Source organism: Neovison vison, chromosome 1, assembly GCF_020171115.1.
Source record: "Neovison vison isolate M4711 chromosome 1, ASM_NN_V1, whole genome shotgun sequence".
NCBI lineage: Eukaryota > Metazoa > Chordata > Mammalia > Carnivora > Mustelidae > Neogale > Neogale vison.
In genome coordinates this window covers 3,230,590-3,243,496 of record NC_058091.1, presented here as the reverse complement: position 1 = coordinate 3,243,496, position 12,907 = coordinate 3,230,590, and the positions used below count along the sequence as shown (strand labels likewise).

General features: G+C 52.7%; 1 protein-coding gene across 3 annotated transcripts in view; it reads right to left on the bottom strand.

The window, feature by feature from the left end:
- Nucleotides 1-12,907, bottom strand: part of PDE10A (phosphodiesterase 10A) — a 334,248-nt gene that overhangs the window by 286,014 nt on the left and 35,327 nt on the right. The window contains exon 1 of one of the 3 annotated variants that reach the window (XM_044242500.1): nt 4,190-5,069. The exons of 1 other annotated variant lie outside the window; for it this stretch is intronic. In XM_044242500.1, the coding sequence (XP_044098435.1) occupies nt 4,190-5,069 (880 nt within the window). Of the gene's footprint in view, nt 1-3,297; nt 3,360-4,189; nt 5,070-12,907 lie in introns of those variants that run through there. One more of the 3 variants, XM_044242519.1, reaches the window with a different exon arrangement.

Sequence of the window (12,907 nt, the reverse complement as noted above, 5' to 3'; positions counted from 1 at the left end):
GATTTAGATTTTTAGGGATTATTTTTGTTCGTGCAAGTTTTTTGAAACTAAACAAGGAGTTTTATGAAATTTAAATTAACACCCTTAAACAGTTTCGGCCCATTTAAACAGCATGGCGGGTGGATTTCGGCCCTTCCAACTACTCCAGCGAAAACAGACAAAGCGTCTCTACGGACATCTGGTCATCGGACATCTGGTCTACCATGACCGGCACCCTGGCCCGGCAGGGAAACTTCACAACTCTGCTTTGTTGGTCATCGTGGTAGCTGTCTAGATCCTTATTTCAGGTCCTTTGAAGAAACAGTCTTCATTATTTCCAACAACCTCAAATGATTTGCACTGAGTAGGGACTTAATAATTACCCACTAGCTGGCTGTGAATTGACTTGACCTCCATTTCCATTGTGATTCGGGTCTCATGTCCTCAGCAACCTCTGTCTCACTAATGCCCGTACAAAGAAGCTGTGTGTCCAGTTTGCTGTGGCTCCCGCGTGTCACACACATTTGCCCTTCAAAGGAATCCCATCTGTTTATCTCTGTATGTTCAAGTGCTGGTCACAGAGAATCTTCAGTCTTAAGAACCAGAGCACGAGGGCTTAGCGGGTGATGCCAAGCATATTTCGAGCCTACCCTTCATGGAGACACACAATTTCTGTTACGAACACATGAAAAGGACACAATGTGCTGCGGTCTAAAGCAGTGTCCCACATCTTTGCCATGTCCTCTTCCTTGCTCCCTTGGTCCCCTCCGTCCTGACCAAGAAGCGCTTTCCTCCTTTTACAGCCCTGCGCCATTCAGAGTCGACAGCTGTCAAGAGACAGGACGGAAGAAAGGGAGACTTTCTGACTCTTCAGTGTGCTTAAGGCAGTATTCAAGGCCTCTTCTCTGCTGAGATACCTCTCCTGCACTCTCCACCACAGCACCAAGTGCAGACAAGGTGAGTTGTTTTTTCCAGAAAACTGAAGCATATACCGGTCTGTCACAGCATGACTTCTTGACTTTGCCCTGTGCGTGTGCGCACGCACACACACACGCATGCACGCGTGCACACCCATGCAAAGCGGAATTCTCCATTCTCTCTAGAAGGATCTGGGTTCTCCAAGTACAGAGATGGCTTTCTATTCCAGTCAGCAACTTTGGGAGCTGTGATATGCTGAAGCCCTGAGCCTGAGGACAAGGTCAGAGGTCAACATTTAAAGGTGGACAGCAGATGAGGGGGAGTCAGGCATGACCAGACATGAAGGCAGCATGACCGCCAACCTACGAGCCCTGGACGTCAGCACTAATAAGCCTGCTTCCAGGAGGCTCTGTCCTGATCGGTGAACTCCTCATGGACCATGGCCAGGCCAGGGCAACTGGCAATGTCTTTTAATAAAAGTTTGCTCTGTGCATTACTGAGCAAACCAGTGAGTCAGTGTGGACCAAAATGCAAAACCCAAATGGACAGGAATGGAACCAGGATATCCAACTTCCAACCCATGATTTGCTTTTTGGGGATGATAAAAATAAAACCAGTGTTCCTAGAAACAGGAATTGGACACACCAGCCTTTATGTGACAACCTAATTGTTAGACCCAACAATTAAGGCAAAAAGAAAAGGGGAAAAAAATTAAGGCAAAAAGAAAAGGGGAATAAATGTGCAACAATTAAGACACATCTGTATAAATTCAGGCATTTTTCCATTCTTACAGAATCCAGAATTCATTCTTATCGGCAAACATCAAAAAGTCTGCCAGGATTCTGGTACTTCACCAATTCAGACAGCTGTGGCGTCTCATGCAGTGAGACAGAAACAAAGACCCTAAAAGTGTCAGAGCAGAAACCAGCTACTGTACTTTGAGCGTTCCATTCAGCATCTTCCCACCTCTGCCCAATAGTAGATCGTGTTGAAGAGTACTTTCATACTTAGCACCTTAATAACGTCCCAAAGAAGACCTTGTAGCCTCTTGATCCCATTCAAACCCCAGGCTACTCCTTACTGACTTGGTTCTAGGGATGAAAACACACACAAAGACAAAAACCCGCAGTTCTTGAGTGTGATTATCACGCGGCTTCTCCCAGCCAGAACTTCCTGCAGAATGGGTCCCTTCTGATGGCTTTCTTCTCTAGGTCCTCTGTCCTTCCAAAGGGAAAGCCTGCTGGGAACCCCCTAGTTCACCCTCATTCAACCTGGACTGTTCATCTTTATCCTGTCCCACAACATCCCTGGCAAGGTACCCCCTCTCTCCCAAACAAACCCCACTAACAATAAATACAAAGAGAAACCTCATTATTTTAGGAAACCCTGTTCCACCCAAATGCCCACACCCCTGTCCCCTTGCCACTGCCCTCTCCCCAAAACAATGCTGCTCACAGGCAAGGCATGGCATCCATCCATCCCCACACATAGCCCAACCGCCAAAAGTGAAACGTAGACGTTTATTTGGAATGCACAAATGCACGTGGAAGGGGACAAACAGGGACCCCAGTTCTAGGCCCAAAACTTAACCAAAACGCTTCAGAACTGGTGCAGAGCTCCATGCTTTCACCCCACCTTCAATTACTAGCAAATCTGTGCCCCTTTCAGTAAGTAAAAATGTCCACATCTAAGGGCAGCAAGCGCGAGGTCCTCCGTGCCCAGACCACATCCCTCCCCAAATGTACCATCTAAAAATCAACCAACACCGGCAGGCGGGGGCCTGAGGAAGCAGATAACTGGAAGCTGTGTCTGACTAGGGGAGACTCCAGGATGGAGGGGTCGGGGAGGTGGTCCAGGGACCACGCCTAGCGGTCCTATCAGGTCCACGGGCAAGTACGGGGCAGAATCAGCCGCTGGCAGCCTGAGTGCGCGCGGTGCAAAAGGCCGCTGGGCCACGCGGTCCCCGCGGATCCCCGCACCCAGGAGGCGGGATCGCTGGGGGCTGTAGGGCCCGCGCAGGACACGCTCGCAGGCCCAGGGGCTGCCCCCCGCGGTGCTCGGCGGGCATTGTTCCAGACAAGTACCAGCACCGAGGGAGGGCTGGACCCCAGGAGCCCAGAGGTGAAGACTGGCCAGGGCTGGGGCGTGAGCGGCGGATGGGAGCAGGAAGCCAAAAGGCGACCCGGGAGAGTCTGCCGGGAGAAGGCGCCGCGGAAACGCGGTTCCCTAGCGAGCAGCAGACAAAGACTCGGGTGCGCACGCGGTGGACGGTGGCGCCCGGCTCCGCGTTTCGGGCCGGGAAGAACCGTGCCCAATCCAGCTGGCGCCGGAGTCGCCCCATGCCCCCCGGATGCAGCTTTCGCCACCCCCCACCCCCAGCCCCGGGTCTCCCGTCCTCACCTGGCTCGCCCTCCATCCACAACAACGGCGATCCCCTATCCTGCGCACCGGGCGCCTCTTGCCTTAACATCTCCCGCCTCCTGCCTTCCAGCAAACCTCTGCCTTGACTATTCTGCTCAGCCTTGCCCCCCTCCCCCGCGACACGCCTTCCACCACCCCTGCTCCAGCGCGCTCTCAGCCCGGCACTCGGGGCTGGGGAGGCGGGGCGGCCTTAGGCGGCCCGGGGGTCCGAACCCGCGACGCCTTCCTCCTCCACCCTAACGCCCCATTGTCCCTCCATTTACCAGCCCAGGCACAGCTAAAACCTCGGGATCTGGAGTAAGTGGACAGTGAAGGTGCACCCGTTTCACTCCGCGAGTCCACGCTCCGGAACAGGGTCACTGCAGCGGGGGTGGGGGGAGAACGACCCGGGCACCGACACCGAACCCGGGAACCGCCTTCGACCTTTGGGAGCGCGAAGCTCCGGTGTCCTGGCCTGCCCTCTCCCGGCCAGGGGACCCCAACGGGCAGGACCCCCAAGTGGAAGGCAGTGCGTGTCTTCCAGCCTCACTGGCCCCAGGCTAAGGTGAGCGGAGCCTGGCGTAAGGGGTCAGGGTAGAGACTGCACCAACGGGCCGGGCAAGCGTGGCCACAAGCCGCACCCGGGGACCCGAGGCGGGCAGTGGACCCCGTTCTCACCGCGCGGCGCCCGCCGCCCTCCCGGGTCGCCCTTCCCCCCGCACGCACGCGGAGCCTAGGAAACCCCGGTGTCCCGGAGCCGGCGGACACTCCCGCGCGCCACCAGTGTGCCTCGAGCTTCCTGTCCTTCCGTGAAGCCCACTGGGCGCCAAATGCCCCGGACACAGCCCCCTGCGCGCCCCCGACCGCGGGGAATGAGGAGCCCGGCACTTACTGGGGCTCAGGAAACACTCCGTCAACCTTCGGAAGCAGCTCGCGTTGTTAGAAGGTCCATCTTCCATGTCGGAGCCGAAGAGCAGGGGGGACGCGGCGGCGAGGGCGAAGCCGGCGCCTCCGGGCCGCCGCGGAGTTCGGCCGCCGCCGCCTGGACTGGGGCCGGGGCAGCCCCCGCCGGCACCCGGGAAGCCGGGGGAGCCCGCGCGGCGGGCGGCCGGGCCGAGCGGGAGCCGGAGCCCGGCGCGGGCTGGGAGCAGCAAACCCTGGAGCGCGGAGCAGAGGAAGAGCCGCCGCCGCCCGCCGCCGCTGCCACCGCCGCCGCGGGGACTACTGCTGGGAGGGACGCTCAAGGGAGCTGCCTCTTGTCCTCCTCCTCCGCCGCCGCCGCCGCCAGCATCGCCGCCGCCTCCTCCTCCTCGAGCCGCCGCCGCCGCCGCTGCGCCCTCCCTTCCTGGGAGACGCACGGGGAGGTGAAAGGCAGACGAGGAGGGGAGAAGAGAAGGAGGGGGCGGGGGGGGCGGCGGCCAGAAGTAAAAGGAAGATGGAGAGGAGGAGGGGACAGGGGAGGAGAGGGCGAGCGCGAAGGGAGCGCGGGCCGAGCCCCAGCCGCCGCTGCCGCGCGCACACAGGGCGCCCGGGCCCCCCGCGGGGCTGGCGCGGCCTGCGGAGGAGAGGGGCGGGCGCGGGGGCGCGGCGCGCTCGGCCCGGCCTTTGCCGGTAGGCTCCGGGGCCCGACCCGGGCCCACCGCGCTCCCCCCGCCCGCAACGCCGCGCCAGGGCTCCGGGCGGAGTTTGCCGGGGCCGGATCCGGGCTCGTCCCCGGCCGCTGGCAGGGGGGCGTGGGGGCGGGGAGCGAGCGGCTCTACGGGGCTGGCCATGGCCCTCCTCCCCGGGCCGCGGTGGGGCAGGCCGCCGGCGGGAGGGGCGCGCCGCGGGCCGGGACTCGGCGGGCTCCGCCCCCGCAGGACCTGCCTCCCGCGGCCGGTCGGCCCGAGCGCCGCTCTGGTCCTCCTCTCCGGTCCTCCGCGCCCCTCCCGGCCCAGTCTTCACATCGCGTCCCGCTCTGGGTGCGGGAGGACCTGGGGCCGGGCGCGAGTCCCCCGCGGCGGCGCCTGTCTGCCGGCTGGCGCGCACAATCGGCGTGCTGCCGGCCCGGGCGAGGGGCTGCGGAGACGCTGCCGGCGAGCGTGGCGTGGTTTGTGCGCGCTCCGGCGGCTGAGCCTCGGTGACTGCTCGAAAGCAGCGGAGAAAAGCGCCGCAGTGTCGCTGCCCGTGGAGGAGGTGGCGGCGGCGGCTGCAGAAGACGCCCACTGGCGGAGCGGGCGCTCCCCACGCCGCCGCCGCCCTCCCCCACGTAGCGCGCCCCGCCGCCTCCCGGCCCCCGGGCGCCAGGCCCCCGCACCCCGAGGCCCTCTTTGGACGCTGGGCGCCCGAGCCACCGGGATGGGGCGGGGGGAGCAGGGGAGCTCCTGCGTCTCTGCGGGGCGTCGCCACATCTGGGTCTGGCGTTCCGGATTCTAAATTCGCCGCCCAGCAGCTGCTCCAGCTGTGTGCTGCTGGGCTAGCCACGTCGGCCTGTCCCTTGCCCGAGCCAGGGAACCCTCCCGGTGGCTGGCCAGCAGCTCCAACCGAGCTGTGCTCGGAGCTCCTGGGAGAGGAGTTCAAACTCGGACGTTTGGTTGGAGTTGAAATCGACGCACAGTGTTTCCAATAAACTGAGAGTAAGAAAGCCTATTTATCCCCCAGGACTCCCTTTGCAAAACACACTTTAAAACGAACTTCGTGCGCGCCGCCCAGTTTGCCCGGTAAGAACGGGAAAAGCATCTATGGTCAAAAAAGAAAAACTGCGAGATCATCCCCCCAAACTCCTGAGTACCACCTCCTCACCTGTGGCTTTTTGGGACAACACCCTCCGCCTCCATGCCCCTCTCCTTCCCAGCTCGGATTCCTAACAGTTGCTACTGAACTGAAGGGAAATGTGCCGCCCAATGGGCGCTCGGAACACGGAGCCGCTCGAAGTTTGGGAAGTTGAAGCGCCAGAGCGCACAGATGCGCGGATGCTTGCGTCCCAGCCGGCGGGCTGCGCGGGGTCCTCAACGCACTCGGGGTCCGCGCGCGGTGGGACGAGCTGTCCAAACTCCGTCTACTCGGTCACCTTCCCAGGACTGGAGCACGCGCACCTAAGCCCAGCTTCCACAAAGGGCAAGACGGCCACCTGGGCGCGAGGCGCGCGCGGCGGTGCAGCCGCTTGGCTGACACAGGGTCGGAGGCCAGGGGTGCGCCCGGCCCCGGGGCCAATTCTCGTTTTCCACGGCGGTCCGTCCAGTTCTCACGTGCTTTTATTTTGAAGTGTGCTCCAGATTCTCCCCTAGTCTCTGTTTTTCCCCATTCCCGTCTAAACAGTCTATACTGGAGAAGAGCATATTTGTACCTGCACCAAACTGGGGAAGTGGGGCGCCTGGGACTTGGTGCGACTCCCCTTCTCCCAGCAAAGGCTGAAGGCGTTTCTGCAATTGCGGGGCGCACTCCGAGGGTCGCGTGTAATGGGCGCCAGCCCTGGCTCTCACTAGGTCGTAATCCCTAAATTTGCGAAACAGGAAAAAGATTCGGGTGACCCTTACCTTACAGAGTGCTTATTTTGCTGTTGCCTTTGCAGTTTTTCGACGAAGCAGAAACTAGAACGATCAGTCAGCCTCCCGGGCGACGCGCCTGAGAGGCGCAGACTGGATCGTTGGGTACCTTTCCGGGCGTCGGGAGTTTGCCCCGGCTGCGGACCTGGCGGCGCGGGGTGGGTCTCGGGGGGAAGGGGGCAGCCCAGGGGCTGGAGAGCACATGCTTCTCCTCGGAGAGCTTGCGGTTCATTCCTTCAGGCGCAAAAGGCTTCTCCTTGTCGTTTACGTTTCCTTTGTTGCCTTTTGGAAAGATTAAAGTGGCTTTCGGGTTACAAGAAAATGTACATGCAATTCGAATGTAAGTCTCCGTATACGCGCGGAGAGTGGCGCGGGAACCGTCAAACATTTGTTCCCTTAGTCTTGGTTAAATCAGAGGCAAACTTTAGATTCTAACTCTTTTCTGGAATAAAACTTCTTTCTAGGTTTTCGTCCTTCTTTTCTTCAAACGCTGGCTGGAAGGCACAGGTTTCCTGGACAAATTAAAAACGACAAAGCATGACAACGGAAAAGGAGCACGTCGCGGAGGTGTTTACTGATTATCGATTACATTGGTTCCGTGACTCCCGGAGTTCAGCTCTGCTAACATCAGTGTAGTAGGCTCCCGGCCACTTTTCCTTTCCGGATGAAACACTGTTTAGTCAAAGGTTTACATTACAAACACAGAGTCACTCACCCCTGTGTTCAGGTGTTGCAACACCGGCAGGATGTGCCTCTTGTGGCTCCTTTTCCTTCCCTTTGAGCTTCTCTAATGACATATCACAAGAGGGAAGACTGTCACTAAACGTTTGTTACTCCAAACCTTTTATGAATAAACACATTGGCCCATAATTCAGTAAGCATGGCTTTCTGGTCGCTCCCAGAAAGTGTGCCCTGTAGCTCCGCGTCAGGTAATCAGACCATGGCCGAGTTTACACACAGCTGGAAATATTAGTTGTAAGTCCAGGAGCATGGGATGAGCCCTGGCAGGAACCCACACCACTACAGTGCTCCTTGTGAAATAAACGATTTTCCTCGTTCTCCACTGAAAAAAATGCCTACCTGCTGGAAAGAATAAAAACTAAAATCATGTTAAGAGGCCAGTGAACACTAGCAAAGCTGCCAAGATGATGATGATCAAAGTTATGTATAAAAGCATTTGTCTCTGCCTTCTCCCCAAAAAATGATCAGGAAAGTTTATCTGGGTAATGAAAACTTGTGCTTCAGCGCTGCCTGATTCTACTCTCGTCTGAATTATTTGTTCTTAAAAGCATTTGAAAACATGGGTCAAGGTAGAGTCTCAGATGATTTTTAAATGATTTCCTCATACATTTATGAATTCTTTATAATACTTAAACATCCACCCCTTTTAATAGCCCAAAGTTAAGTTTACAATAAGTATGGTTAAATTTTATATAATTTTGGCCAACATGCAGGCCTGTGCCTTAACTGATTTTATTGATAAGCTGTTTTCTCCTTTCAAATACTAGTAACCTTTCTTCATAAAGATAGGAAACAAGGGTTGATTAAATGTTAAACTCGTCTACTTATACAGGTAAAGTCTGTTAAAGAGGCACATTGTCCTCCCTTGGTTTTGAATTTTCTGACTTACAGAAATCCACAGTTATCTGAGCAAAATAATTCATAAGCAAGTGTGGGTCTTGCTTCCAAGCTTCGTAGAAATCTGAGCACTTTGCATCTGGTTTTCAGTTGATTGCTAGTAAATTATCAATTTATATGTCACTCGGGTGTGAGATGTCATATCACAGAGACCCTCTGCATTCTAATGAAATAATTTATTAGTGATTATCTGGCATGCTGAAAATGGACTCGGGGGTTGAGCACTGACTCACAGCATCCTAAGCCCCCAAATCCCTCCCTCCTGGCTCTAAGTTTGTCATTCCAGGAAGCCTCCTTCAGTTTTTCTTTCCTCTTGCCCATCACAGCCTTGATGTCTAGACTCCTGAAACTGATGGGCTTTAACCTGTGCATATGGATATTTTGTATCAAGTCTCCAGAGAAATGGAATGCAGGTATAATTTGTGTTGACAGTTCCATTTTAAACAGCTTGGTAGCAGGGTCCTGTTACTTTTACCACTTAAAACCTTTAGTAAAGGCCAGCATACACTAGCATTCGATGACTGCTTCCCTACCTGTCGCCTGCATGCCCACTGCTTACAAATTTGTATTAGTGTTGATGTCAATAAATCTTGACTAAAATGAGGGACGCATTCATTCCTACGGTATTGTTGTAGTCAGCCTAAAAAACAAAGGTCGTTAAAATTTAGTACGGAAACATTACTATAAAGTCAATATGCTATATGGCACCATCTTGAAAAAGATTGATATGATTTTAAAAAACTCAATTTCTTCAGCTACCCTTAACATTCCTAGATCTTCAGACTATATTATTTTTATGACTTCAAATCAATTAACTATAAAACTGTGCTTTTTTATTGCTTTATGCTGTAAAACAAATAAAAACCAGTATATTATTTTTCATTCAAAAAGATCAAAATAGTGTTTAATTTTCAATGAGAACATTTCTGATAATAGGCAGATTATTTAAACACTAATATTCCAAATAAGTCTTCTTAAATACCCACACCTTTTGAAAAGGGGGGCGTCAGTGTGCTGCTAGATAAATAATAAGATTCAAGTGGGAATTTTCATTAGTTGAAAGCAAAACATTTAATTCCCTCCTAAAAAGAAGCTCGGTTTAATATCTAATAAACAACTAGCCTAGAGGATACTGGTGTTAGAAAGTACCGCTGTGGTTACATAATCAATATTAAGTTCTTGAGATAAGCACACGAGCGTTAATTCTTATATAACACCGTCGTGTTACGACTCAGAACTGGATTCTGAAGATGCTGTCATCACAAAAACAGCAAATCCCTTTAGAGACCCACTGTGATTCGTAGAATGTTGAAATGCCTTTCATTTCTCAAAAACATACAAATCAGAGTATAACCATGTTGTGTTGAAATAATACCCAGTGTTGTTTAAATAATCAACACTCTTACCAAACGTTTACAGGGCAGAGATAATCAATTATATTTGAGACTGTGTTTTAAGAGTCCAATAGACACAGTCTGTGAGAATTAATTATATATATACATACATATGTGTGTGTATATATATATTATATATATATATCCTAAAAGAAAGAAATACTTTAAGAGACCCACAGCCCAATTAAAGCATTTAAGTAGAAAGTGACTAAGGAGGCATTCAGGATAAAAAGGGTATACCAGGGAATGGCTTAAGTTCCTCCGGATGGTATGGCCTAGGAAGTACAGGAACACCTTAGGTACAAATGAGCATGGAGTTTCATGAAAGGTCCCCCAAATTCCTACTGAGTCTGTCCCACCATGATGAGTCCCTTAGTGCCAACACAAATTATTGTGTGGCTTGTTAAGTTTGTTCAAAAGAAGCACATCATCATCTATGGCTCAGGAATCCTTTTCTTGTAAACATTATTTTATTTTATTACCCACATTTTTACAAGGGGCCTTGATATTTATTCAAGGAGTCTGATGCAATGATGAGAGAGAGAAAAATCGTTGGCTCTTACAGATTTGTCTCAAAAATGAGGACCACAATGGCTCATTGACTCCAGAGAATGTCTTCCTTTCCATTCACCTCAAAAAATTAATTAAAAATTTAATTAATTAAATAATTAATAAAAGAAGCCAGGCATGGCCTGGGGCACAGAAGGCCACTCCGAGTTGTGTTCCAGTCTAGACCAGGACTGGAAGGGCATTTAAGGGCATGCACGGGAGGCCAAGTTCATTCACATGGGTGAACTGTTCTGACGTCAGGCCTTGACTTACAAAAACCAGTTTCTCCCTGAGCTTCTCTTAGTAAAGTGCTCAAGGAGAAGGAGAAGGAGAGAGTTTCACGCAGTGGTCAAGCGCCTCGGGCTGCTATTGTGCATTACACGATGTTAGACACACGGTTCCCAGGCCACCCTTCCAAGGATTTGGGTTGACAAAGGCCCTTGTCTCCACAGTCAGCCCGTCTTGCTGGTCGTGCATGTCCAGTATCTATAAAAGCATCATTTCACATGGGAGCTGTACCTAGAACTCCATCTAGCAGATCTTTTGAAATGGACCCTTGTGGAAAAAAATAAAAATAACCTCAGAAGCCAGAAGACAAGCAGCGTTGGTTTTCAGCTGCATGTCTTATCTACATGACTTGACGGGGAGCCAGAGCAATCTGCCAGCATCTATCAGATGGGAAGCTGAAGAAAGAAACTGAGAAAATGCATCTTCCGTACTCTCTGGACACATTCATTTCCTTTGGTTCTGAAATTGGGGATTAATACCTTCGTGTTCATGTGTCACACTGATTAATACTGTAGTCAACAACAAAGATACAGTGAAAAGAGGGGGATGTCCTCTCCCGGCAGCGGCCCCCAACACGAAGCAGTCATCTGATAGGGCTTCACTCTTTCAAACAGAGTGGCCAATGAGCAGAGGGCCAAGCCAAGCCCGAGGTGGCCTGAATTCAAAGCTGTCTACTCACTGGCTGCAGGTCTCCCGTCAGCTTACTGCAACCCAGGGCTGTGCATGAAAGTTTACCGCTCTTCTTCTCCCCTCTAGCACTGCACTCTGGTAGAAATTTCCACCGGACAGTTCCAGAAATCTCTACCCAGGACTCTTGCTCCTTTTGGCATATTCTCCTGCATTATGACTACTGAGTTCAGAATAACCCTGTATTAGGACATTCGCCCTCTCAAATACCTCATCATCATGGCTATCGGTAATAAAAAATCAATGACAGCATATCAACCCAAGTTGAAAAAATACACCGAAAGGCCAAACATAAATCCTCCTGATGTGAAATATCCACCACAATTCTCCATCTTACATTCTACTTCTGCGATGATCGTCCGCTGTGCCCTGACAGCCTCGGGCGGAGGGACAGGACCATGGCAAAGCAGGCAAACGCCGACTTCGCAGAAGAACACAGCAAGGGTAAGTAGCATTAGAGAGTTTGTTGGTTATTTGTGAAAGAAGTCAGCTGGCCAAGCCCGAGTCTGGACGCTTGTGGTTGAACAGAGTGGGAAGGGAGCATCTAGAGGCCGCATTTGCTCAAGTGGGCCACCTGGCAGGGGGCCAGGGAAAGTAATCCTGCCACACATGGATGGTTGGGTAGCTTCTGTGGACTCAGAGAGAGAAAGCTGCAGACGGACAAGTTATTCGCGAGTTCTGTGCAGACTGTGACCATCCTGTCCTTCTGAGGGAGGGCCTCTGGTCCCACAGTGAGTGTCCTGATCTGAGGCTGTGTGTCTTGTGCTGCACATATGGACATACCCCGAACCCACGTCCTAAAATGGCCAACAGAAAATGCAGCTGAGTGAGTGAGATACAGGAGGGAAGAGTGGCTTGGAGGCGTTCCCCGCTCAGCCACTGGTCTCCCACCCGGGTGCCCAGGATTCACACCCTGGGGCTCGGACGGACCACCACGCACGCAGATCCAACTCACGAGATGAGGAAAGTTTAGAAACATTAACATGTGCATTCTGAAAGATTCTCCCCATTGGTTAAAAATTTTAAAATGGGATTGAACAATTAAAACCAAGTTACACATGACTGCGGGTTTTATGGCATAATCTCATAGAGTTGACAGATCCTGACGTAATCACCTGAACTTAAATGTGAGTAGTTCCTATGAAGTTCTTTTCCTCGTTCCTGGAGTCACCCTGAAGCCTGAAGCAGAGGCTTGCTTATGGGATGCTGCTCAGGTTAGAGGCAGCAGAGAAGGCTGATCCTTCCCTGGGACCTCAGAACAGCCCCAAACGCCAGCATCACACACGCTTCAGGTAAGGAGCAAGAATGGCAATAGGTGTGTTCAAACAGAATGACAAGAGACGGTGACATGGGCGCCCTTTAGGTGGGGTATGGTACAGAGTGGACTGTGTGATCGTATTATCATGGCATCTATCATGGTATCGTACGGCCATGGCCGCAAGGGGCTATTGATCACATCCCACTGCCTTTCGGGAGCTCCTGGCCCCCGAAGGAAAGTCGCTGTAGGTAACCGTGGCCGAGTTATCTGAT